The 25,429-nt window shown below is 48.6% G+C and overlaps 1 protein-coding gene across 1 annotated transcript in view; it reads right to left on the reverse strand.

Annotated features, from left to right (window-relative positions):
* Positions 1 to 3,697: 3,697 nt before the first annotated feature.
* The window catches only part of JAG1 (jagged canonical Notch ligand 1), a 36,078-nt gene continuing 14,346 nt past the window's right edge, over positions 3,698 to 25,429 (reverse strand). The window contains exons 6-28 of the mRNA XM_047069169.1: positions 24,107 to 24,361; positions 22,335 to 22,395; positions 18,351 to 18,481; positions 17,730 to 17,849; positions 17,189 to 17,302; positions 15,852 to 15,965; positions 15,147 to 15,260; positions 14,683 to 14,729; positions 14,169 to 14,342; positions 13,396 to 13,546; positions 12,455 to 12,619; positions 11,944 to 12,057; positions 11,303 to 11,416; positions 11,084 to 11,197; positions 10,836 to 10,952; positions 10,312 to 10,339; positions 9,760 to 9,845; positions 8,256 to 8,369; positions 7,542 to 7,651; positions 7,186 to 7,419; positions 6,861 to 6,992; positions 6,535 to 6,685; positions 3,698 to 5,707 (exon numbers count right to left, since the gene is read on the reverse strand). Of these exons, the coding sequence (XP_046925125.1) occupies positions 5,250 to 5,707; positions 6,535 to 6,685; positions 6,861 to 6,992; positions 7,186 to 7,419; positions 7,542 to 7,651; positions 8,256 to 8,369; positions 9,760 to 9,845; positions 10,312 to 10,339; positions 10,836 to 10,952; positions 11,084 to 11,197; positions 11,303 to 11,416; positions 11,944 to 12,057; positions 12,455 to 12,619; positions 13,396 to 13,546; positions 14,169 to 14,342; positions 14,683 to 14,729; positions 15,147 to 15,260; positions 15,852 to 15,965; positions 17,189 to 17,302; positions 17,730 to 17,849; positions 18,351 to 18,481; positions 22,335 to 22,395; positions 24,107 to 24,361 (3,218 nt within the window). The 3' untranslated portion in view covers positions 3,698 to 5,249. The remainder of the gene's footprint in view (positions 5,708 to 6,534; positions 6,686 to 6,860; positions 6,993 to 7,185; positions 7,420 to 7,541; positions 7,652 to 8,255; positions 8,370 to 9,759; positions 9,846 to 10,311; positions 10,340 to 10,835; positions 10,953 to 11,083; positions 11,198 to 11,302; positions 11,417 to 11,943; positions 12,058 to 12,454; positions 12,620 to 13,395; positions 13,547 to 14,168; positions 14,343 to 14,682; positions 14,730 to 15,146; positions 15,261 to 15,851; positions 15,966 to 17,188; positions 17,303 to 17,729; positions 17,850 to 18,350; positions 18,482 to 22,334; positions 22,396 to 24,106; positions 24,362 to 25,429) is intronic.

Below are 25,429 nucleotides of genomic sequence, written 5' to 3' on the forward strand. Positions count from 1 at the left end.
GGACTCTGGAGGAGCCCCACTGGCTCTGCCAGGAGAGCTTCTCTTTAAGACAAAGCTGTTACTTTCATGTTGCTGGCATCTTATTCTGCTCTCCGGATAAGTCAACGCTTGGGTGCCCTGGTGCGGACACTGCAGGGGAAGGTGACGGGATGGGGGTGGGGGGCAGCAGGTAGGCCACAGTTCCAGGTTCTTATTGGTTTCAGAGCCCTTACTCTCCATGTTAATTTTCCTGACTTGGGCATATCACAGGTTAATACCAGACCCATGCATAATGATACATAATTTAAGACTTGTAAAAGCTGCCTAGGACTTGAAAGAAACACTCTCTAAGCCAGGAAGGTTGTGCCTGGCATGCAAGAGCAAGTAATACAGGTAGAATTTATATCAAAAGCAAGGGAGCCGCGCCCTTTTGACATGATCTCAAAGGGTACCGTGCAGGTGTGCCGGCCCCTCTGCTGCCAGACAGCAGTCACCAGGGCCCCACAAGCGTCACCCCCCACTTGCCCTTCTGCTTAACAGCCATCGGAAGGCACTTGTTCACAAAGGGAAATTCGTTATTTTTAATAGTCCCAGAAATATCTCATGTATTTGAAGTGATGCAACAAGATTGCCCTAATGATTTCTAACCTTTGTTTTTAAGACTTCTGGGGCCAGAACCCTACAGAACTGCCTTGGGGCACCCTTGTACCTCCAATAACCAAGCTGTCTTTTGGCATTGTTGGAGACTGACATAGCCCGGGCCGGGATGTTTAGCTGCTTGTGGGGTGGAAAAAAAAAATGTCAAGAAAAATAATTGTTGTTTTTGCAAACTATCTATTTAAAAACAGAACCTCAGGAAGCAGATTTCTGTTCCAATGCTAGGATGAATCAGAGCTCACAAAGTATAAATACACATTAGCAGGAGGAGGCTTCCCATAACCCAGTGCTTGTGTGTCTTCCCAGACCAGGAACCTCTGAACTCCCGCTTCTCATTCCCAGTAGAGGCAAGAAAGAGCCGCAGCGGAAATGACAGAACATTGCCCAGCCCAAGATGCAAGCTTCTGTAGGTCTGTGGGACCTTTTTATTCTTTAAAGGCAACTGCTTTTTAGCCTCACACTCACTCACTTTTGGATAGACAGGTGTACACTGTTTAGAAAGGTGAGAAACCTATGCTCTGGTTTCCTTGGCTCTTTGGTACATAGGAAATATTACCAAATAACTTTGCTTTGACTCACTGACCCGTCAGATCAGCCAATAAATATGACCACAACTTGCTCAAGGGGCAGTATAATTATTTTACTTAAAAATGATGTCAGGTGGCAATTTAGCAACAAACTGGCTTCCAGGGTACTTAATTCAGTTTAACAAGGAGGAAAAAACATTGTAATTAACGAAGAGCTTATACTTTAGTACTTTAGTAGAGTTGTTCTTAAATTTTACTATACATATGCCAGAGAAGGGGAGGAGGGGAGAGCTTGTTGAAAATACAGATTCCCGGGGCGCCTGGGTGGCTCAGTCGGTTAAGCGTCCGACTTCAGCCAGGTCACGATCTTGCGGTCTGTGAGTTCGAGCCCCGCGTCAGGCTCTGGGCTGATGGCTCAGAGCCTGGAGCCTGTTTCCGATTCTGTGTCTCCCTCTCTCTCTGCCCCTCCCCCGTTCATGCGCTGTCTCTCTCCCAAAAATAAATAAACGTTAAAAAAAAAAATTTATTAAAAAAATAAATAAAATAAAGGGGGTTCTTCCTAAAAAAAAAAAAAAAGAAAATACAGATTCCCTGGCCCCACTGATGACTCTTGCACTGGGCCTGGGAGTCTGCATTGAGAAACCTGCTTGTAAGTTATGCTTCTGATTGTCGCCCAGTCTCACCGGACTTTTAGTCAATTAAGATATACCCACCCACCCCCTTTTCTATTCTGGTTTTACACTGTATAAGTCTAGAATGACAGCACAACCAGCTTCAAGATAATTCCTTCCTAGAGTTTCATGGTATGGTCTAATGCTAGAGTCTGAGTCAGTCAAGTTTCCAGACTAAAAATTCTTTGCCTTCCAGGGTTTGCTTAAAGAAGGTCCAGAACATTCATGGGGGATGGGAAAGGTATGGATTCCCTTCTTTTCCACCCTGTCCCCAAGATAACCAGGGCTCCCTTGCCTGATTACTTCTACCTGGAGAAAGGGGGAAATTGCCCTTTACGATTAAGGTCCTGGCTTTGAGCCATGCCCAGAGGAGCCTGATCTCTGCAGTCTTACTACTGAGAAGACTTCTTAAATGTGAATCTCAAGATCACTTCCCTTCTGGTATAAAGAATGGCAGAGGCTCATTAAACTTTTTTTCTTTCTTGGCACAAAAGCATTTGGCAACTACCCAAGGAATTCTGGGGTCCTGAAAACTCCAAGTTCACAAACCATCAGAGCAAGGTATTACTTCAGGATGGTGTTTGAATTCAGCACTGCTAAAGCAGACTGTGTCCTGCCTCATTGGGTCTGTTCCAGAGCCCTTCTCCCTCCCTCTTACCCCACCTTGCAGAAACCAGCTGTCCACCGGCAGAGATCATGGACAGAAAGTATTGCTACACCAGGGCAGGGAGATGTCATGGGAATCCAGCCTCGCCGGTGTCCGGGTCTTTCCAGCTATCTTCCCAGCCAGCCAAAACGCACTGTTCCGGACTCTGACTCCTCATTGCTCACGCAAAGGAAGCCAGGGATATTTTTAAAGCCCGTCGCCCCTTCTTAAGATGCCCATCAGAGAACATAGTTCTTAGCCTGGTAGAAGAAAACTGTTTCCCAAGAATGAAAGAATAACACCACTCTGAAAACCAGAGGTGGGCAGACGGCGTGAATGGTGTGGCGCTGGGGGACAGTTCCAAGGAGGGGAAGCTCGCTAATAAGCAGCAGGGAGCTCCTGGCAACTCCACACAGCTACTGAAAGCCATCCACATGCCCTTCACCATGGTTCATTCCTGGCTGCAGAGGTACCAGAGACCAAGCTTCCCCAACCCCACCCGTGATGTAGGGGCAGGGCCATTTTGGCACCAGCAGCCACAGTGAGAACCACCGTTCTCCCATGTCCTTAATGGGTGGTGATGGCCGACCTTTGGGAGCTCACGAAGGCCAGATATCGGTCACCCTGACGCTGCATGGTGAGGCCACCCAAACACTGCCTGCCTGAGAAAGGTGATGAGTAGATGGCTCTAACCCCAGAAGCTTATAACTATCACCTCTCATGCAGCTAGGAAACCACCCTGGAGGCATGAGCTTGCACGGAAGCCACCAGGGTGTGGTCTCGAATGACAGCAGGACGTTAATATTAATCCAAGTAGCCCGGGGCGGGGGGGGGGGGGGGGGGGGGTGGTACTCGGAAGCACTGAATCTCCCTCTTCCTCCCCGAAAACTAATTCCAAGCTTTTTAAAAACGCTTTTACTGTGGTGGGCCTTTCCCATGAGTGCTCACAAACAATTCACCTTCACACTACAGGCCATTAATCCAGTGGTGTTTATTCAAGCAGTATTCACACTTGCTGTTGAATAACAAGGGAATCAAGGCCCCCTCGAGATGGGGCTCTCACAGCCCTGGCTTCTTTGGCTGAATTCTGTGGCTGACAAGGCTTTAGGTTTTTCCTCCACATCCCCATCAAGCACAGCCTATTGATCACACCCCGCTTACCAGAACAGATTTGGTGGGGTGGTGAAGGCATGAGGCAGAGCCCAAGCACCACTCCATCAGCTCAGAAGAGGCCACACTGTTCCAGGTTTCATACAAAAAATTTAATAAATATTACTTTTCAAAATTTATTGCCAGGAACAACACATCAAAGATGCATTTTTATGTTCATAACACTAATAGGACAATACAAAGTATCTTCACGGTCTCAGTGGTGAACCAATGAAATTCCTCTGTTTTATAAGCCTTTTGGGTCTTCAACTTTGTAAATAGCATTTGATTTCCTCACTTAAGGCAGGCAGTGTACTCTATGGCAAATCTAAACAGTGATCTTACTGGACATTTTAAGGTTCAAGTATTCAACTAGCTTATTGGAATACTCCCTAAATGCAGTAGATAACAACAACAAAAAAAAATCAAATCTACAAGTGGTTCAGTATTAAAAGAATGGTGAAAAGAAATCAGAATTTACAAAATAAGACTGGTGTACTTCCACCTTCACACAATTGATATTTTTAATGATATTCAACCACTCATATTTTGGCTACGTTAAGTCGGAGCTCAGCTTGTTCCCTTAAACTGCTGTGTAGCCCATCACCTGCCTGTCTCTTTTCAAGTCTAAAGCAGAAAAAAAAAAAAGGAACCTGTTCTAGACTAATTTTCAAACTGCCTCAGTCAGTCCTTAAAACGTGTTTTAAAGTGATGCTATAGAAGGTGTTTTAAAACATCTGACGTCGTACAAAAAAAGAAAAAAAAAATCCGCCAGTATTCCAGGCACCGAAGGCCATCCTATTGTCTTTTAACTATTTTCAAACACCTTAATTTTGGCTTATAGGCAACACGTAATAAGAAAATAAGTTCAAAAAAATAAAGCCATACGCTTACAATGCTATCAAAAACCTTCAATTCTAAACACATACATATAAATAAAAAGGAATGATGTTTTAAGGCTCTTGATTATTAAGTTAATAAATCAAATATACACAGTGATTAATAAAAAAGAATTATTTACATAACTATACAAAATTCTACTTTTGACACATTTTTCCTCTTTAAATTCTTCATTTTACCAGCAACTGCTGACATCAAAGTCCCCCCTCCCCCAACAACAACAAAATACAATAAAAAAAATAAATAATAAACTCATTTGTGATAGTTGCTGTGGTTCTGAGCTGCAAAGGCACTTTCAAATACAGAACTACTTGTACGTCATCATAAAACCAATATACAAAAACAACTCAAGAGTCAATAAATATAAATAAAAACTACGATCCTAAGACTGCATCACCATCGGGACATCTGGCAGAGGTGGAAGCTCAGCCCAGGGGCTGGGCCTTCTCCTGGGAACCTGGTCCGAGAGGGGGCAGCTGCGGGGCCCGTGCACCAGGGCACTCGGGGCTTGTGTTTGCATAGCCGTGAGACGCAGCATGGGGTTCCCCAGCCAACCACAGCAACTACCATTGCCAGTGTAAGCCAGCTTGTCAGAACTTAAATTAACACAGGATTCTAAGTCAACGACAGCCTCAGACTGGAATAGGACACGACCTTTTAAGAACTACAAGCCCCCAGCGCCCTCAGACTCTACCTAGCGGCCACGGTGCCCACCGTCTGCTATACGATGTACTCCATCCGGTTTAAGCTCTGGGCACTTTCCAGGTCCCTGTTGTCCTGTTTGTTTGTCCAGTTTGGGTGTTTGGCCGGCGTGCCATTGGGGGGCTTCTCTTCTCTGTCTACCAGCGTGTATGCCGGCTGTTTGGCAAACCGGGCTTTCTGCTGGTGCTTGTCCATGTCGTCCTCCTCTACCTCCGAGTTGTGGGTCCTTATTTTCGACATTTTGGAGTTTTTGTTCTCGTAATCCTTGATGGGGACCGTGTTGGCCCCGTGCTTCTCGATGGGGTTTTTGATCTGGTTCAGCTGCTCCCGCACGTTGTTGGTGGTGTTGTCCTCAGAGGCCGCACGAGCGTGGCTGCTGGGCTTCCGCCGCTTCCGCACGCACCAGTAGAAGGCTGTCACCAGGCAACAGATCCAGGCCACAGTTAAGACGGAGCTCAGCAGAGGAACCAGGAAATCTGTAAGGCGGGAACAAAACCAATGAACTCTCAAAAAAGAAAAAAAAAAAAAAAGAAAGCTACCGCATGAACAAAAGACTACTGACAGTGGTTCCCCTGTCCTTAGTCCCTACGAGGGGTGCTATGGGGACAAGCCCCTTTCCACAATTACATATTGTCACTTCACAGGTTGATAAGCAAGTACAGGATCCAGGCCCTTGGAGACCCTGACATATTTGTCCCCAGAGACCAGGCACAGCAGCAACTCCTAGAGGCTCCTGACTCCGTGTGGAGAGAGCAGCATCTGGTTCAGTCGAGGGAAGACTGGCTCCTCAGGCAGCTGGTTATAGGGTCTGATTTTCAGAATTACCAGAAACCTGATCTGAGCATGCAGAGCTCACATGTCCCAGATGCTCATGCACCCTGCTTCTCACCTAGCTACAACAGCTATGGCCAAAAGGGGGGCCTGGATGTCCTGCAGGGCCAACGAGCTGCCTATCAAACCAGTGTTCACGGGACTTAGGCTGGGCTGTCCTACGCCACTAGAATGCCACAGCAGGGTTTGCGTGGCCAGGAGTTTGAGGTGCCTCAGTGCACTCTGCCTTAGAAACAACATGTTCTGCAGAGGTCCCCCCTTTGAGAGCACAGCTTGATGGCAGGGAAAGAAGTCCGGTACTTGATCATGGCAGCTGGCCTCAGTTTTTTCACCGGTTAAATGGCAGCCGGGGTGGGGGGGGGGGGGGGCTCCTCGAGACAGGGAACCATCAACTAACACCCCACCTGCTGCTTTTGTTGGATGGTGAGATGAGATCAGTTTGCTCGTCCTCAAAGGGACCGTTCCCACCTACCTGTTCTGTTCTTCACAGGCCGCCTCTGCACTCGCACTTCCGCAACCGCAGCAATAAGCGAGCTATTCCCATCACGTTTGCTAACGAGATCTATGATTTTGTCAGTGATTTCCTTGATAGGGTTTCCATCATCTCGTATGTCTTCAGCAGACTGGAGAAAAAGGAGAACTGTCAGATGGAGGGTCAGGGCCGCACTCCACAGTAGGCTTTATTCAAAGTTACTTAAACATGTGAGTCCAGCTTTGCTGTGTTCAGATACTGGCTAACTTAAGTTTGTTAACTACCTTGCAGTCACATAATTAAGTCTGACTGAGTCTTATACTTACAATGGCCACATGTATTTCATTGTTCGCAGAAGGGGAAGGCTCACAAGCTATGTAGATTGAGTATTCGGCGGAAACATTCTTTAAAATATTCAAATTCCTCAATTCACTGCAAATATGCTCCGTGGTAAGGCCCTAGAATCACATTTTAAAAGGACACATGTAAGATACTGGAAGAAAAAGAAAAGGCTGAGGTTTCTTTGGAAGTTAGGAATTTAAGCTAAGGAGAACTAAGGAATTTAAGCTAAGGTCCTAGCTGGTGACACTCTGCCTTGGAAGCAGCAGACACACCCTTCCATTCCAAAATAAAAAAGTAGTGGTTCCGTACCGGCGACATCATCTCTTTGTTGAAGGTGAATGTGATGTTTGCACAGTTATCCTGGTAGTAGGGGTCAGAAGTGCACTTGGTCTTCACGGGCTGGAGACTGGAAGACCGACACTCACCCACACCCGTGCAGGGGCGGACAAAACACTGGTCATCCAGGATAGGGATGCAGCTTTGCCCACTGGGGCATTCACTGTGCCCTTTGTGGAGCAAGCAAGGTCGAGGGCCACACCAGACCTGGAGGGGTGGGGAGGGGGAGAGAGAGAGAGAGAGAGAGAGAGAGGGAGCAGGTGGCTCAGGACAAACACCCAATGGCAACTCCAGGATGCAGGTGATCTGTGGCATCCCCCACACTGTACCTTCGAGCAGGCGATCCTTCCATTCAGGCACTGGCATGTATTGCAGTCATCGTCCCACTTGGCCCCGTCTGGGATCACACTCCCCATGGTGATACAAGGTCTCCCTGAAACTGAAATGCAGGAATGCAGGAGTCCAAGGGGTTTCCTTTTCTATAGACTGTTCTCTCCACTCTTCACTCCCTCCCTGTTAGGGAAGGAATTACATCTGTGCCCTCTGCCATGGGACAACAGTTACCCCCCAACAAAGGGCAGGTGTTCTTCCCTCTCCTGCTGCCTTTGCACGTGGCATTGTGACCTCCTTGGGCCACTGCAGCATTACTGGATGTGATGGGAGCTAAGTCTCTCATGGTTGAGCTTGGATTCTTTCAGGCCTGCCACTTGCCAGATATGGCTGCTGGTCCAAGGAGGGTGAGGAAACACAGAATAGACCTGAACCCACCCTGCAACACATTATCACCCTGCCTGCCCCGCATGCCCACGATCAATACAAACAAATGCCTGCTCTAAGCCACACATTGGGGGATGGTCTGTCACACAACATAACTATGTAATTGCCCAGGAGTTGACTAAAAACGGCTACCCTGTTTGCAGGGGACCCCTTAAGTTTCCCCTTCCCTGAGGCCCCCTCTGCATATCCCCCCTCTGTGTTCTCTTCCTGAGCACAGTGCCCGCTCACCCCATAAGACGCAGCCAGCTGCGGCCTGACCCACATACCTTCTTGGCATTTGGCACCACTGTGCCCTGGGGGACAGACACACTGGTAGCCATTGATCTCATCCACACAGGTTGCCCCAAAGGCACAGGGTGAGGACTGGCATTCGTTGATGTCTAGGAGAAACGCAGTTCAAGTTTAGGCTCCAATGGGAAGCAATAATGGTTTTCTAAGTTTTATACTGACCTAACATACAGATAGAAAAGCATATAAACCCAAGTATAAGCTTGATGAATTATCATGTAACCAGCACCCAAATAAACTGATCATCAGTACCCCAAAAAACTCCACCAGTCACTGCCCCACAAAGATCACCATTAGCCTGACTTAGCTGAAAATCTTTTCAGATCAGTTTTTTGTTTTTTTTTTTTTCCTTAAGGTTTATTGTTGTGGGTTTTTTGGTGTTTTTTTTTTTTTTGTTTTTTTTTTTTAGAGAAATAGAGCACGAGTGCAGGAGAGGCAGAGAAAGAGGGAGGCACAGAATCTGAAGCAGGCTCCGGGCTCTGAGCTGTCAGCACAGACCCTGACACAAGGCTCAAACGTACAGACTGCGACATCATGACCTGAGCCAAAGTCGGATACTTAACGGACTGAGCCACCCAGGCACCCCAGGAGGCCACAATTTTTAGTTCTTTTTTATCAGATAGTAAAAGAGCAAGGGCTGGCAAAGTTCTTGAAAAGGGTCAAATATTTTAAGCTTTGCAGGCCATGTGAGTTCTGTCTTGACTAGTCAATTCTGTTATAGCATGAAAGCAGCTTGAGACAGTATATAAATAGGTGAGTGTGGCTGTGTGCCAATAAAACTATTTACAAAAACAAGCAGTGGGCCCAGACCACAGTTTGCCAGCACAACTTAGAAACGTGCAGTAGACCAAATGTACCCTTATTTAGTGAAGACCAGTCAGTCCCAGACTTGGTGATCTCCAGCACTAGTGAAATTTCAAATAGTTTGGGTATGAAAACAAACAAAAAAAAAAATCACTTTTTTTTGGGGGGGAGGGAGGGAGGAAAAAAAAGGCTTATAAAAAAGTAGGAAAAGGCTCAAAATAAAGCAACATCAAAAGCACCCTGACAAACTTCATTGCCCATCTCCCATTTTAATCATGTCACCAAGGCATGACCTTTAGAAACCACAACCCTCATCCCTTCTACTGCCCTTAGCTCCGTCCTCTGTGGGTAATGTCCACTGGCTCATAATTTTAGGGTAGTCCTGGGAAAAAGCACCCTCTTCCTTTAAGGCCTCAGAATAGATTAATGGTCAGATTCTGTGGCTTGTACCGCCTCCCCTAGAAGGGGGTTGTGCCACCCGGGGAAGGACCAGCAGATACCTGCAAATTTCCAGCCAGAGCTATCTTAATCCCAGCTGGAGGTGGGAGGCCACTTGCCTATCAGGGCTACTTAAAGGGAGCAGTGACCTTAGTTGTTTTCAAGACTGAAAGTACAGGCCAAGGGCTGGTGTTGGGGGAAAGAAAGCCACTAGGGAAACCAACTAGGGCTGCTCCTTACTTATTCTGCAATCAGGTCCAGCAAAGCCTGGGGCACACTCACACCGGTACCAGTTGTCTCCATCCACGCACGTGCCACTGTTGTAACTGAGAAGGAAAGCAAAGGCCACTCAGTAACCAGCCTACCGATCCAAGACTCCACCAGTTAACCTCAGGTAGCTGTGCCAATTACATTCAGTGGCTCCCACCCTTGGCCGCCCTCGCCAGTACTTGGGGAACTTTAAAAATACTGATGCCGGGGTCCCACCCCCGGAGAGTCTAATTTCAGTCTCCCTTGCAGTCCAGGCATTGAGACTTATAAAACCTGCCCAGGTGATTCTCATGCACAGCCAAGGTTGAGAATCACTGCTCCAAAAGAAGGCACAACCTGGCTAACTAAAGTGTGGTCCAGACCAGCAGGATGAGCAGCACCTGGGAGCTTGTTTGACAGGCAGGGTCTGCAGCCCCACCCCAGACCTCCTGTATCAGAACCTGCATTTTAGACAAGATTCCTAGGTGATGCCCATGCACACTACAGCCAACAAGCGCTGGCTTAAAAGGTGGCCATGCTTACCAGGGGTGAGGACTGCAATCATTGGTATCTGCAAAGTAAAAAAGACAACTTAATAGTAAGGCCTTCACCAGGCAAAGCAGTTTTAAGCTTAAGGAGAAACACCACTGATCTCCATAATACCCATATGATAGACCTATAGTTAACACCAACAAAATGCGCTTAAGACCTCTGCTCAATTGGAACCAGGCCTGCAACACACTTTGTTCCATGTGCCGTGGGACACTGCACAGGAAGAGGCCCCGGTCAGGGCGGGAAGGGGGCTGTGAGAATGGAAGGAGACAGGCTGCTGGTCAGACCCACGCTGGGAAGCGAGACACCATCTGTCTCCACTTATCTCAACGGCGACTTTCTCATGCCCAGGTCAGGGCTGCAGCCCATCAAGTGCATTAGAACAGACCCAGGTGATGCAGAAGCAGACATCAAACAGCTCTGCTTCTGGTTTCCATCTCGAGTCCCCGAGGGTGTCAGGATGTGCTCCTGCAGCCCTCGGAGAGTTCAAGGCGGGTGGGGCAGGGGACACTCACTCTGAGTACAGATGGGCCCCTCCCAGCCTTCTTTGCAGACACACGTGAAGGAGTCGCCGTTGACCACACAGGTGCCCCCGTTATGGCAAGGGTTGGGCAGGCAACTACTGTTTCGGGCTACGAGACAAGAACAGACAGGACCACCCTCCCTGAGGATCCGAAAACAGTCTGGAGAGAACCAGACCCGCCAGGGAAAGTCACAAGTGCCCAGATGGCCGTGGCGAACCCCATGTGAGGCAGAAAACTACCTATGTTGCAGGTCGTCCCTTCCCAGCCTCCAGGACACATGCACTTGAAAGCATCCCCTTCGTCATAGCAGGTGCCACCGTTGTTGCACGTGGCCTCATCACACTGGCTGTCACCTGGAGGAGGAGGATCTCAGCTTGAGCCCCTGGCCAGCCCCTCCTCGCAGAAGACGGAGGGTGGGAGGGGTCGCAGAGATGGGGCCCTAGTCAGCTACCACTTACGTGAGTGGCATGTCTTTCCTTTCCACCCGTTTTTACAGTCACAGTAAAAGTCGTTGACAAGGTCACGACACGAGCCCCCATTGTGGCAGGGATTCTGGCTGCAGTCGTTAATGTCTAGAATCAAAGAGGAGACACCCAGCTGAAGATGCTTCCAGGACCATGCCCACCCAGCATGTAAGAGCCGCACGCTTGCTATGGTGATGGCTACCTCCACCCAATGCTCTCCACTCCAAGGTCCAAGACCAGCTGAGCCATCCCAGGACATAAACACCTTCACTGCTTTCTAAGAGTCGGTTATTTCTAACACCACGAGGTGGCAAGACAGGGGCAGGCTTCTGTCACTCCCGTGGAAATTAAAATCAGGACAGGTACAAGTTACAGTCAAAACAAAAGGAAGATTACTGTCTCTGCAAGCGGGGTATTTATCCTAATCACAGCCCGATTCTCTAGCTCCTCAGCTGCTGTTCCTTCCGGTTGGCTGTCTTCAGCATTCAACAGGACACAGGCAGTGCTATGCCATGACAAGAACTATGGGGGTCTTGTGGTTGGTCAGGCTCCCATTGAAAAGAAAAGCCTCCCGTGAAGACTCCTCTCACCCCAGCATCCTAGAGCTGTCTGGCCCATGAAGACCACAGACTCACTGGTTTCACAGTAGGCCCCCTCCCAGCCGTCACTACAGATGCACTTGTAGGAGTTGACACCATCGATGCAAGTACCGCCATTTTTACAGGGGTTGCTCTCGCAGTCATTAATGTCTGTGAAGGGAAGGTGAAGAAGCTGGTAAATAAAGGCCAACTAGTGCCATAGCTAGGCACTGGTCCAAAGGCTGCCCCCTGAGAAAACGAGGTGCCAGGTGGCACCAGAGGATGCCTTGTCTGTTTTATTTAATGCCTCATAAGCTAAGCTACTTGGAGGGAGTAGAGAAGAAACTCAGCGGGACCACCCAAACTAGTCAGATTCCAGAATATTCTAACATAAACGATCTGAAGGGTCAGAGGCGTCAGTGATCTTATAAACACAACTCTGTCTTAGATCCTAGATCTAATAGTAAACTTTCACTGGTCTCAAACGATTCAATCTCAAATGCTTCCTGAGCTGAGCAGAGAGGCAGGGTGGGGGTACCATGCCCCATTCCCCAAAGAGGGGTCTTACTTTCATGGCAGTACGTTCCAGTGAAGCCTTTGTTACAGTCGCAGGTGAATTTGCCTCCCGACTGACTCTTGCACTTCCCGTGGGGACCACAGACGTTCGAGGAAATATACCGCACCCCCTCAGGCGTGTCATTGGAAGCCATGGCCACAGTGCAGCTGTCAATCACTAGAAGACACACTTGGGATCAGATCACGGCCGCGGACCCATAAGACACGGCATTCCCAAGGCAAGGACCCACGCCAAGCCTGCTTTCCTAGAGACAGGCACCCCTTGGCTAATGAGGGGAATAAGTCAAGAGGCACCTCGAGGGCCAAGACTCTGGCAACGTGCCAGGTCACACTGACAGGCAAAGTGGAGACTCCAGGCAGTCAAGTGTTTTTTGTTTGTTTTTTAAGGCATTTTCTCCGTAGGTGGCTAAGAAGCCTACGTGTTGTCTGTGGGCCCCTCTCATCCTACCTTTGACATCTGTTTGACAAGCTTACTAAAGGAGAAAGAGCCAGCTTTCCTTCCTATTTAATCACACTAAAGCCAGCAAAGAACAGAGAACCTGAAGACTGTGCTACCTCCTACAACAGCCACAGGACATTGGCGGCTATTTAAATTTAAATGAATTGAAATTCAGGAAAATAATCAGTTTCTAGGCCTGGGAGTCACACTAAAAGCTACCCTCCCTGACAGTCCATGCTGCAGAAAGGTCTTCTGGCAGCACTGCTCTGAGGAATGTCTCAGGGTTGCAAATCCGCCCACCCCGGAACAGGACATGGCTGTCCCACTGGCGGGCCTGAGTGGATTGTTCCCACATGTTCTGGCTTCCCCCAGCCATGAGGTTAGGGGGTTTCAATCTCAGCTACACAGCTTCTGAGACTATCGAGGGGAACTGGCAAATGGGGAAAGAGGACTGAGCCCTGGAGACGAGCCAGGGCCGCAGGTGGGGGAGGTACCTTCACAGGGAGTCGTGCGGCAGTGGTCTTTAAGGTGGGAGCAATTCTTGCCTTCGTAGTCCTCAGGACACTTGCAGAAATAGTCGCTGGCGCGGTTGTAGCACTGGGCACCGTGCTGGCAGGGATTGGGTTCACAATAATCGATGTCCAGCTGCAAGGACCAGGAGCAGAGGAGGGGGAAAAGAAACAAAGGCGTGACTATAAGTGCTCAGGGGCAGCGGATCCTGGAATCTGACCCCTTTACCTGCTTCCATGAGCAGAATGCTCTACGTAATACACAGTTATGTCCTAGAGACTGTCCAGATATGCATGGGAAAAACAGGGCAGGGTGGGAGAGCATGGAGTCGGGGGCACCAAGTCAAATCGACAGGCTGCTGACACTACGAAGGAAACCACTCCTCCGTGTCCTTCCACCTGCATTTGCCTAGCAAAAGTCCCTAGTCCCTGGATGGCAACTACAGAGTCAGGAGGGGAACAGGAAAGAAGAGGAAAGGGAAGGGAAAGGACAAACATGAGGAGGAGGAGGGGGGGGGAGGGGATGGGGGGAGAGAGGATGGGGGAGGGGAGGAGGAAGAAGGGGGGAACCAAGGGAGGAAGAGGGGAGAGGAGGTGGGGAGGGGGAAAGAGGAGGAGGAGGAGAAGGGGGAGGGGAAAGAAGGGGAAGACAGATGGAGGAAGAGGGGAAGGGGGGGTGGAGAGGAGAGGGCAGAGAGAGGAGGCAGAGGGAGTTCTGCTGTAGAAACTTGGCCTGTGGAGGTTCTAGCACAGCTCACCTGACAGAGGTTTCCAGAGAAACCAGTGGGACACAGACACTGGAATCTGTTGATTTCATTCTGACAGTGACCCCCATTCAAACAGGGGTTGCTGGCGCATTCATCGATGTCTCTCTCACAGTGATCGCCTGCATAGCCAGGTGGACAGATACAGCGATAACCATTAACCAAATCCTGGAAGAGGAAGAAGGAGGGGGGAGAAACACATGCTTTTTTCTATGTATTCCACAAACACGGGGCTTCTGCGGTCTAGCATGACTGCTGCCGTTCCACGGATTCACTGAAATCACCAAATGCCAAGCCTCCCGAAATGCTGAAGGGGAATTTCTACATGCATGCCTTCAAGATGGCTCCCAGGAGGCTGGGGGTAACACAAGCCCAAGTGAAACTTCCAGAGAATCACTTTTCACCTGCATTTTTAAATCCTTGAGGGACAGAGCTCTCCCAGGGTCACATAAATCTCACAGACTTGGGTCAATCATTAAGGTTTTCATTTAAGCAAAGATTTACATACCCGACAGGAGGCGTCATTCTGACACTGGCCAAGGCAGTCATTAATATCTAAAAAATAAACAAGTCCTCATATTAAAGAGGCAATTTACATTGAAACTAGGCTTAATTGAAAAGTGCTCTCCGCTCAGGACAGATAAAAGCCTCAAATCAGATTTCCTGTGTGCTTCCCCCTGACAGAAGGTTATTACACTGGGTGGGAACCCTCCCTAATTCCTCCAGAATGAGCGAGTGAAACTTCACATCATTGTTTTAGCCACCTTATCAGAATATGGCTGTTTTACTGGCTAATGAGCCTGATAAAGTGTATGTTTTCATTTCTGCACTGATCACTCCCTCTCCAAAAACATTCCCACTCAGGTTTTCCTTTTATCACTCAAGTCTTAGCACTGGAGCCAACGTACAGGCTGACAAAGCCTTCAATACCCAAGTTTCACAAAAATCAAAATCGAAACAAAAGGTACTCACTTATGTCACAATTCTGACCCGTCCAGCCTGGGAGGCAATCACAGTAGTAGCTGGCAATCAGATTCTTACAGGATTTGGCATTTACACAAGGTTTGGCCTCGCACTCATTTGCATCTGAAAGAAAACGCGGAGGGGTAGTGAGAAATGGAGATTTACCCCCCCTTCCCCCACCTCCCCCAAAACACCCTAGCAATAGTTTGCCTCCAATAGGAGACATGCTAATAACCTAAATCCCAGATACTAGGTTCCCGCTATTTTGAGCAGCTGATCCCTCTCCCTAGCCATTATCCAATAAGGTATGCTAATTGATAACTTTCAGGCTGCTGGTTAACAACTGGCCCCCAGCCGGAAGAGCAGAAAGCCACCAGGCATTGCTGTATAACACTCCATGCAGCCTAGTTGCTGGGATTTAAATGTGGCAGCAAGAATGCAGACAGCTCATTCCTCATGAGACCATCCCCGTTTGGAACCCAGCTGAACACTCCTCGGACAGACGATTGACATGGTTCAAGGGATCCCACGACTTTCCCACAGGGCCTAAAAGAGCTAGGCCATCTGCATTCGAGTTCTCTCTCCCAGGCCCGCCGGACTCTTGACAATAAATTACTTTTTAGTAGGATGGTGTGCAAACTCACACCACCACAGGCTCATCTTCTATAACAGCTCTGATCATCAAAGCTAACCTCGGTGCAGGAATTTCCTTACCTAACTGGCACGTTTTGCCAGTCCACTGGGGCGGGCACACACACTTGAATCCATTAACCAAGTCCTGGCAGGTGCCCCCATGGGAACAGTTATTTGGAGAACAGTCATCAATGTCTGTTGGACAAAAGGGAAAAAAGAGCTGGCATTTTAATCTCAGTCCGTTTGACAATTAGATAATTTAACGCCAACCCTTACACGAGGGGCCTTCACTTAAGAGCCAGACACCTGCTAGAAGTGACCGCTATGACGATAAGGCCTGATTTTAGCTTTAAATCCTCCAGTGCCCCAGTTCATTTAATCCCCAACCTAAGCAGCAGGGAGAGCCAGCTGGATCCCCAGAGCATCAACCCATGGGTAACATGGCTCATCTAGCTCTGCCTACTCATTTTTAAAGGAAAGTTCCAGCATGGCTCAGGGGTAGCTAAGAAGTAGTAAGGAAAAAGAACTCTTCTTTACTGGTAGAAAACATTATTCTTACTTGCTCACAGAGTTTTCCCAAAATTCCATACCTGGGGTCTACATCCCACCCCACACCCTCTACACTGGACTATATACAGTGGCCTCTTCATTCACCTACTACCCACTTCTGAAGTACCAGACTTTCTCTGGGAATTCGGTCATCGGCTCCTCACAACCCTAAGAGATGGGAATTGCTACTGTCTCCTTTAAACAGGGCACCGGGAGGTAAAGACCGGCCCTAGGAGAGGCAGGCAGGCACCACAGTGCCAGCCCAGGTGATCCGACCCCAGAACCCACATTCTCGACTGTGCGTGCTCCACTCAGGGTGCTGAGCACAGTGGTTCTCAGGCCTGGCCGCACCTCAGAAACCCAGGTGCTTGTTACAAAATGTGGACTCCCCAATTCCAAAGGGAAACTGTGGGAAGGACCCATCTGCATTGTCCGGCACCCAGGTGGTCCTGACGTGCAGCCAGGCCTTGCAGCCACAACAATCCTGTAGCCCAGGTCTCTCTTTGGGGGCCACCTGCACCCATGATGAAATCCAGGAGTGACAGCCTCCCCCACGGGCAGCCTCTCCATGGCTGCAGGAACCAGAACCAGAACTTGATTTGGAGGAGGCAGAGCTCCAGGGAGCACATGCAAAGGATGGAGGTCTCCCATGGAGAAGGCTCTTCAGTAGCAGACACACGTGCTAACTTAGTGCAGGAGGATGAGGGTGCAGCGCAAAGGCCGGAGAAGCCCCAGCCAGACTCCCCACCAGACCGCTGGCAGAATCCACCCCTTCCCACTGAGACGTGACCTTGAACCAAGCCCAGGCGCCTGCCCCCAACCCCGTATCTGATCCTCCGGAAAAGACACAGGCCACAACCCAGACTTACTCGTGGAACACGTGGGGCCCATCCAGCCCGGGGAACACTCACACTCAAACCCCAGCGAGGTCTCCCGGCAGCTGCCCCTGTTGTGGCAGGGGTCAGACAGGCAGGCGTGCTCCGCTGCGAAAACCAGGAGGGCAGTCAGCAAGGGGCTCCCGCTTGTCGCTACCTACGTCCTCTCCCCGCCGCCAAGTCCCACGCCTGGGCCACCAGCTCAAGCTCGCTTCGAAAAAATGAAAGCAAGCATGTGCTATAAGCCCACTGTGTCTACAGGAGACAGGAAGTCCTCTTTCTAAGTGTCTCCAGTCACATTCCAAGGCATCTGTGAGCCGGGTAGCCGCATGGCCAACACCCCACCCCCGACACTAGCCAGCATCACCACAAACACTGGTGCTGCTCAAAGGAACTTTCAAAGACCCACAGAACTGCTGAGACAACCAGTCTTCACTTTGGAGGGTATTTTCATCTTTTTACGTGTCCTTAAGCGTGTTATTTTTTTTCTCAAGCTGAGGGTAGGGAGGGGTCTCATCCTGCCTGGGCCACTTACCGATTTCACAGTTGGGTCCTGAATACCCCTCAGGGCAGGAACACTGATACTTGTCAGGACCTGTGTTGCTGCAAGTTCCCCCGTTGAGACAGGGCTGGTGAGTCCCACAGTAGTTGAGATCTGCCAGAAAGACCCCAGGATGGGAGCAGCTCAGAGAAGACCATACAGGCTGCTAACCTGCCATGTTTCTAGCTGCACCCCTACCCCCACCCTGTTTGTTTCAAAAAATAAAACCTGAAGGGGCACCTGGGTGGCTCAGTCAGTTAAGCATCTGACTTTGGCTCAGGTCGTGATCTCAGTTTGTGGGTTCACGTCAGGCTCTGTGCTGACAGCTCAGAGCCTGTAGCCTGCTTCGGATTCTGTGTCTCCCTTTCTCTCTGCCCCTCCCCGACTCGTGCTTTCTCTCAAAAATAAACATTAAAAAATAAAAATAAAAAAATAAAACCAGAAAAAAATACCGCCAACCCCAGCACTAAAAGCAAATTCAAATTCAGAATTAAAAGTCCCTGCCAATAAAAATAAACAAAAGTAAAAAACTCGATTCTGGCTGCCCCACTCCTTAAGTCTTCCTGTGCCCAAGGCCCCCGTCCTGCCCCGAGATCCAGTCCCCAAGGGCCCTACCTTTGTCGCAGAGCTGGCCGCCCCAGTTGGTCTCACAGAGGCACTGCCAGGGCTCGTTACAGGTGCCATGGACGCACCCCGGGTGCGGGATGCACTTGTCACAGTACAGGCCCTGCCAGCCATACTGGCACCTGGAGACAGACAGCACACTCTGCTTTAGTCCTTGGAACATTTGGGGAGCACAACGTCATTTAAAGGCAAGGCTAAGAAGTCCAGGCCTTTCCTGTCTTGTTTCATTTTGGGGGATAGGACAGTTGACTCTCAAGGTTTACGCGGGGGCTCCGTCTAAATAAACATTTTCAGTAGTTGGGCCAAGGTCCCCTCCCAGGCGACTCCCTACAAAAGCAGGGCTGTCTGGGGAGAGGCCGGCGGGGGCTGCCCTCACAAAGCCACTCTCTTCTCAGGCTCACAAGGCTGTGCAAGGGTGGGGGCATGGAATAAATCAAGACCCCGCTGACTACGGAGGCGAAGGAAGGACTCTCGGGTGACAATAGCCATGTGAAAGTCTTCCTAAACGCGGCACTGCTGGCAGCTTTTACACAGCGGCCAGGCTCTTTGTCTAAACAGCAAGTCACGACCCCAGCGCGCAAAAATGCAACAAGACACCCCAGTGCGGCAGGAAGCTGCCTCCCGATGAGGCTTTAGGAAATCACACAAGGGGGGGTTGGGAAGGGGGCACCCTCCTCTGGCAAAGAGGCGGCTGAGATCTCGGAACCCACTTTTGCAGGAGGGTGAGGGAGGCAACAGCACTTGGAACCAATCCCATGGATAATTTACGACCCACTACCGGAGCTGCTTAGGCTAATTCATTTTATAGTTATTTCTCACTTTGCAAAAAGAAAAAAAGGTCAATCCAGTTTATCTAGTATTGGGGAACAGAGTCGAGTTTCCTTTATAAGCGCCTCATTAATCAGACTCTTCGGAGGCCAAATGGTGCCTTTGATCCCCAAACAAAAACACAAACATAAACCTTCACCTGGGGTGGAGGAGGGGCAGGGTCTCAGCCACCAGCCCCTCAAGTTTCAAGCCCTCGGAAACTTTAACTGCCTTCTCAAAACTCAAGCTGTGACAAACAGGAGGGGCCCCTGGAAAGCCTGGTGAAGGTGGGGTGAACTTGGTACAGGGATGGGCAGAGTATTTCTATAACAGGACCTGGGAAAAGCTGAGGGAAGAACTACCACCACCCTCCCCCACCCCCAACCACTCAGCTGTAACTCTGGAAAACAAGCACCCCCAAGAAAGGAAAGCTTTCCGTTTCCAGAGAGCTGGAGGCAGGCTAGCAAATCCTTGTCATGGGAAAATTATAGGGATCCAGCTAATAGCTAATCACCCACGGCCAAGAGTCAACTTAACCCCTGAGAACACTGACTAACCACTTCCTAACTTCTACAAACAAGCCATCCACACCCCAGTTCAAAGAACCACCAGAATGCGTGGTTTAAAATGAATCAGACAGAGGATTTGGCTTTATGTAAAACAGAACATTAGTCTAAATGACAAGTGACCATTCAGAGGAGTAAAGAAAAAAATCTGGCAGAAATTTCGTTAAGAAAGTGGGACACTCAAGTTCGTGGGAGTTGGGGGGGGCAGGGTTCATTCAGTAAAAGATGAATATTCCTAGCTTGAAATATTAAGAGGGAACTGATTTGGAAATAGCAGTATTTCTTACTGTCTTCTTACTCCCTTCCAAATTAAGGATCAGTACACCTCTTCCATTTGCCTAATAAAAGCAAGAAGAGGCAGCTGAGGACCCAACCTCACCTCTTAATTAATGAGCGCTGGATCCCCAAGCATAAAAAAGAAACCACAAGAGGCCACAGATGACTTCAAAAGAAAACAAATAAAAATACTGACCCTAAAGAGGCATCCACAAAGTTATCCCAGTTAAATAATCTATGATTAAGGTTCTCATGAGAATTTGAAGTGACTGTCTTCATATGATGATTCATCATTAAGTTTGATATTATTGGCAGGCTTGCAATAAAGCAAGCATGTGCAACCAGGAGAAGGAATCTCAGTCTACTTGGGAACAACAAAACCAGTAAAGGTTTCTCATGTGAGGATAAAAAAAAAAAAAACCAAAAAAACAAACAAAAAAAACACCTCTGTAATACATAATCCAAAAGACAACTTACAGGGTAACTCGCCATTCAGCTATTTCTGGAGCAGGACACAACCTGAACCTCCTGGGCTAGAAGGTTCTGTTTTGATTTTCCTTCAAGGTAGGCAGAACAAGATGGGCTGAGGAGACTATGCAAATGACGTGTGGGAAAGTCGCACCTTAAGTAAATAAGGGCACCGGTGCGTGTCTGGGCAGGGAGTGGGAGGGGAGACTTCGAAAGAGAAAGGGCTAAATTCTGGAAACAAAGCCTGTTGTTCTGGCTGGGAGGGCCCTCCCCTGCGCAGCAGCATGCCTATTCTGATGACAGCAGCAGAAATCATGGTCGGACTCCGCTGATATCCATCTGAGCTCTGCACGCGGAGCAGGCCCAGAGTGGCTAATAGCTCTGCTGATCTGACTTTCTCCAGGACACCCTTAATTATGAAGAGCACAGGTAGGTGGATTCCTGCTCAACCTTTGACAGCAATGCTGTTAAATACTACCGTCAGCTGCCACCATGGGGCTTCATATGCGAACCCACCCAGCCTTCCAGAAAATAAACTTTTCTCTCAAGTGTCAGAAGAGACAACTTCAGGTCAGCCTGGTTTTACTGGACTTCCAGCTGCCTTGGTTCTCAGTTCAGTGTCAAGCCTCAGAGCTCAGTGTCCCCTCTGCATGGGAGGGGAACAGATGCCGTGGTGGAGCCATGAAGATAAAGACCACAGAGAATTCTCTGTAGAGCGGCAGTCCTCAAAATACACTCACTTGGTAGGCTCTTCAAAATGCAGATTCTTGGGCCAACCCCTGGACTGGGGTTCAGTGCGTGGGGGGCAGTACCCAGGAATCTGAATTTTGACGGTTCCCTGTCACTTCAAGGGAATTCTGACTTGAGTACTGAGGTTGGGGGCAGTGATTCCCAAAGTCCGGTCCCACCAGCAACAGCAGCAGCACTGGGGAGCTTGTTAGAAATGCAGAGACTTGGGCCCACCCAGACCTATGGAATCAGTCTCTGCATTAGAACAAGAGCCCCAGGTAACATCTGTTTGAGATGCACTGGTTTAGATTGTTTTATATGCTTCCCTTGGCTCAAACCAGGGTGGCATCTGGGGCAAAAATGAGAGGCCCCAGGGATCCTTTTGGTGTCACCCTCAATCTGCTAATCCTGAAGATTTGGGAGGAAGGAGAGTAAGGTGGGAGATTGTGTCAAAATGCCACAGACACCAACACTATTTCCTGAAGCAAGCCTTTCCTAAATGGGCATAATGTACATTTCAAGAAGGCTCCAAAAACTGTAATCGTGAACCAGTCAGGGTGGGTCTCTGGCTTCTGCATTGTCCAGGACCATAAAAGAACAGACTTCAAAGGCCAGCAGCAAAAGTCTACATTCATCAGGCTCAACTGACAAGATTCCAGCGCAGCCATTAACCTCTCAGCACCGGCCGGCTCCCGCCTGCAAAGGGGCCAGGAGATTGTACTAATCCCATTCTAAAGAATGCTCCGCTGTCCCCTATTGATGGGAAAAGTGGGGGAGGGCTAGGAGATGGCAAACAAGGTTGGGGGAGGAGACAGACTCAAAGAAACCCACATCCCTCCATCTCATCCATTAGCACTTTAAGGGGAAGATTATAAAAACGTGTTATCAATTTACAGAACAGTTAATACATGAAGTCACTGACTATGCCCATAAGAGTTTTTTTTTTTTCCAAGAGAGAAGTGTGCACATTCCACCAGACAGCTGGTATAATTTAATAAGCTTCGGATGTGCCTATTTGAATTTTTTTTTAAAGCTTTCTTGCCCTCCAAAGAAAAAGAGGCGTATTCACAATAAATTCAGTCCCTCTCTTGCATTAAAGAATTAAAAGATAATAAGTCTAGTCATTTACCTGCAGTCACCTGGGAGTTTGCAAGACCCATGCTTGGGGCTACAGCCCTGTCGGCAAATAGCTGTAAAAAAAACACAACACAGAAGGATGTGTCAAGCACATGGTTTCGTGCACCACCACCATCATGAGAATGGCCTAGTGCATTAAGCCTACAAAATCCACGATTTTAAGAGATCTCATGTCAAGTCCATTGTAAGGAGAGGAAGATGGGAGGTGCCCAAATAGCAAATCCAGCTTTAAACTTCAAGGCCGTGCTAGCAGATCTTCAAAACATGATCCTACTCAGAAACAAAATGCAGGCAAGTTGATGGGGGAGGGGGATCTTCATCCAGTCTGTCTAAACAATAGCTACCCTGCTCCCTGTCAGTTCCCACCCTCTCCAAGAGAACAGGAGCTGTGATCCTTCCTCATCTCAACCACTCAGTCCCATCCCAGCACATTCAGATGAGCTCCAGCCTTCTTAACCCCTACATCACCATCCCCTAGAATGCCTGATGTCTCAAAAATCCCATGGGACTAACAAAGCCAAGCAGGCTGGCTTCATTTGGCAGGCTAATCTGGGGGCCAGCTCTGGTGGCACTTCTGTGAAGTAGCCTCACAAAGCAATTCTGCTTCCTTGATTAAAAGAAAAAAATTTGAACAGATGGTAAGAAATACTACACACGGTTTTTAAGTAATTGTTACTGATTTTTAAAACACCAACTACTCTACGTTTATCAATTCATTGATCTGGATCCCGGAAATGCCATCCTTTAAAAATTCTAGTTATTTAAGAAAAGTCCAGGAGACCTGAAGATTCCTCTTCATCCCACTCCTTAGTCACAATTCAAAAACTCCCTTTTTGGGGATATCTTGAAAGAATTTACCAAATTATGTGAAATTAGCAGAGGACATTGAAGTTTGTGAGGGCCTAGTCTGGTCAACTAGACTTACCCATTTGCAGTGAATTAGAAGCTTTGTAAAGGTAAAGACCACAGATAATTCTGTGAACATCTGTGTCTGTGTACTAACTCACTGAATCTGGGCAGAAGGGCTGGGACAGCAGACAGCACATCTAAAAGCCTGCACTACTGTGGATGGGCCCAACTCTACACAAGTAGGAAAGCTCAGGTTCACCACTCACCCCCACCCCTCAATGCCACGGCCCCCACAGATGCACAGTGAAAGCTTGCTGTAAGGCCACCCTGAGCTCAGGGGCTGTCATTTCCTGCAGGATCATAGGTTCAGGCACTGAGCTAGCCCTGTCCCATGTGGCACCTGTTTTAGGTCAGGTTCCCTTAGAAGCAGAGCCTGAGAAAGGGATTTGGGTACAGGAGAAGGGAACTGAAGGCAGCAGATGGAGGCAAGGGAAGGAGCTGAGCAGGGGTCTCAGCTGGAGTCTGGCTTCAACCTGATCCCAGGGGAAGCTCTGGAGTGTGAACGGAAGCACACAGTGCCAGCAGGGCTGGCCTTTGTACCCCCAATCCAGTCACTCACAGACTGTGAGCAGTAGGGAAGGGGCAGGGAGTGGCTGTTTGGCCAAGGACAATGCTCCAGAGAAGAAACAGCTGTGAGCTGTTAGCAGCCAACATTCAGCAGTGGGGGCGGGGATGAGGGCACCAACAGCATCTTCTGTGCTCGGCATCTTTATGCCTCAGGCCTAGAAAACAGACCAAATATTCCCCTACCCCACACTACCTGAGACAGCCACTTGACCCAGCGTGGAGAGAACTGGACACCAACAGCGACAGCCACTCCCAGCCTATTAACCCACCCAGCACAGGCCCACACACCTTTGTTACATTCGGGGCCCATCCAGCCCTCCATGCAAGTTTTGTTGCCATTCTGGTCACAGGCATAGTGTCCAAAGAAGTCATCTCTGGGTCGGCAGAACTTATTGCAGCCAAAGCCATAGTAATAGTCATCACAGGTGACGCGGATCTGATACTCGAAGTGGGCAATCCCTGTGTTCTGCTTAAGCGTCTGCCACTGCCTGCTGGGGTTTATCATGCCCGAGTGAGAAGCCTTTTCAATAATGCTGTCAGGCTCTAGAGGCAGGGGGGGAAAAAAACAAACACACACCAACAATAAAAAAAAGCACTGATTGCATTAACATTCACATCAGAGCCTTCTTCCCTGACCATTTTGCCTACTTTTAATAACTAAAACCCATGTGGTATAAAATTCAAACAGTACAAAAGGACAGAAAAATGAAAAGTGTGTCCCCCTCCCCAGAAGCCTACACATTTATTTACCCTTTTTAATGGGTGCGTAGTAGTTCACAATCTGGGAATAAAATGAAATACATTTTCCCTAGTTCCTCACATATGTGCATTTAGGTTATTTTGGCCTTTTACAATTAAGCAAAGCCACAAAGAACATCCTTGAAACTGTCTGTCCATGTGCCTGGTTCTAGTAGTAAGAGACACCCTAGAAACGGAGTGCTGAGTCAGAAGACAGCACAACCCATCACTCCCATCCGCAGACAACCCCAAACAGCCATGAGTGATGCCGTCAACTTGTCCTTCTCCCTGCACAGGAAACTGGGTTTCCCAACAGCAATGCCAACATAATATACTATCAAACTTTCTGATCTTTGCCTGATAAGGAGAGAAGTAGCTCTTATTTTAATTAGCATTTAATTAAGTGATGGTGAGCACCCCTTCACGTGGTTACAAAGCCATTTGTATCTGTTCCTGTGAACTGTAACCTGTTTCTCTCCTCTGCCAAGTTTTCTATTGCGTTATTGGTCATACCAATTTGCAAAAGCTCTTTACGTATTCTAGAAAGCACCTTATCCCAGGTAAAGGTTAGCCATCTTTCTCTTCTGGTTTTAGAGTTTCGTGTCTTGCTTTAGAAAGACTGCCTACTTCAAACTCTTCATTGGAGCCGAGGGGTAGAGTTACATTCTTAAGAAGTGATAAATTTGCCACCTTTTAAGCTTGCACTTGTACCTCAAACTTGATGCGTTTCACCTTTCACCTTTGCCCAGAAGGCACACGGGAAAGTAACGCACCCTAGTTTAGCGACAGGTAGACTGAGGGTTTTTCTGAGCCGAGTCATGCTCTTTAAAAGGTGCCCATTGAAAATAAACACGCTCAGAGCTCAAGCAGCTC

This window comes from Lynx rufus, unplaced genomic scaffold, assembly GCF_022079265.1.
Source record: "Lynx rufus isolate CCGP_SWC_20201006 ecotype Redwood Valley unplaced genomic scaffold, mLynRuf1.p SCAF_8, whole genome shotgun sequence".
NCBI classification, from domain to species: domain Eukaryota; kingdom Metazoa; phylum Chordata; class Mammalia; order Carnivora; family Felidae; genus Lynx; species Lynx rufus.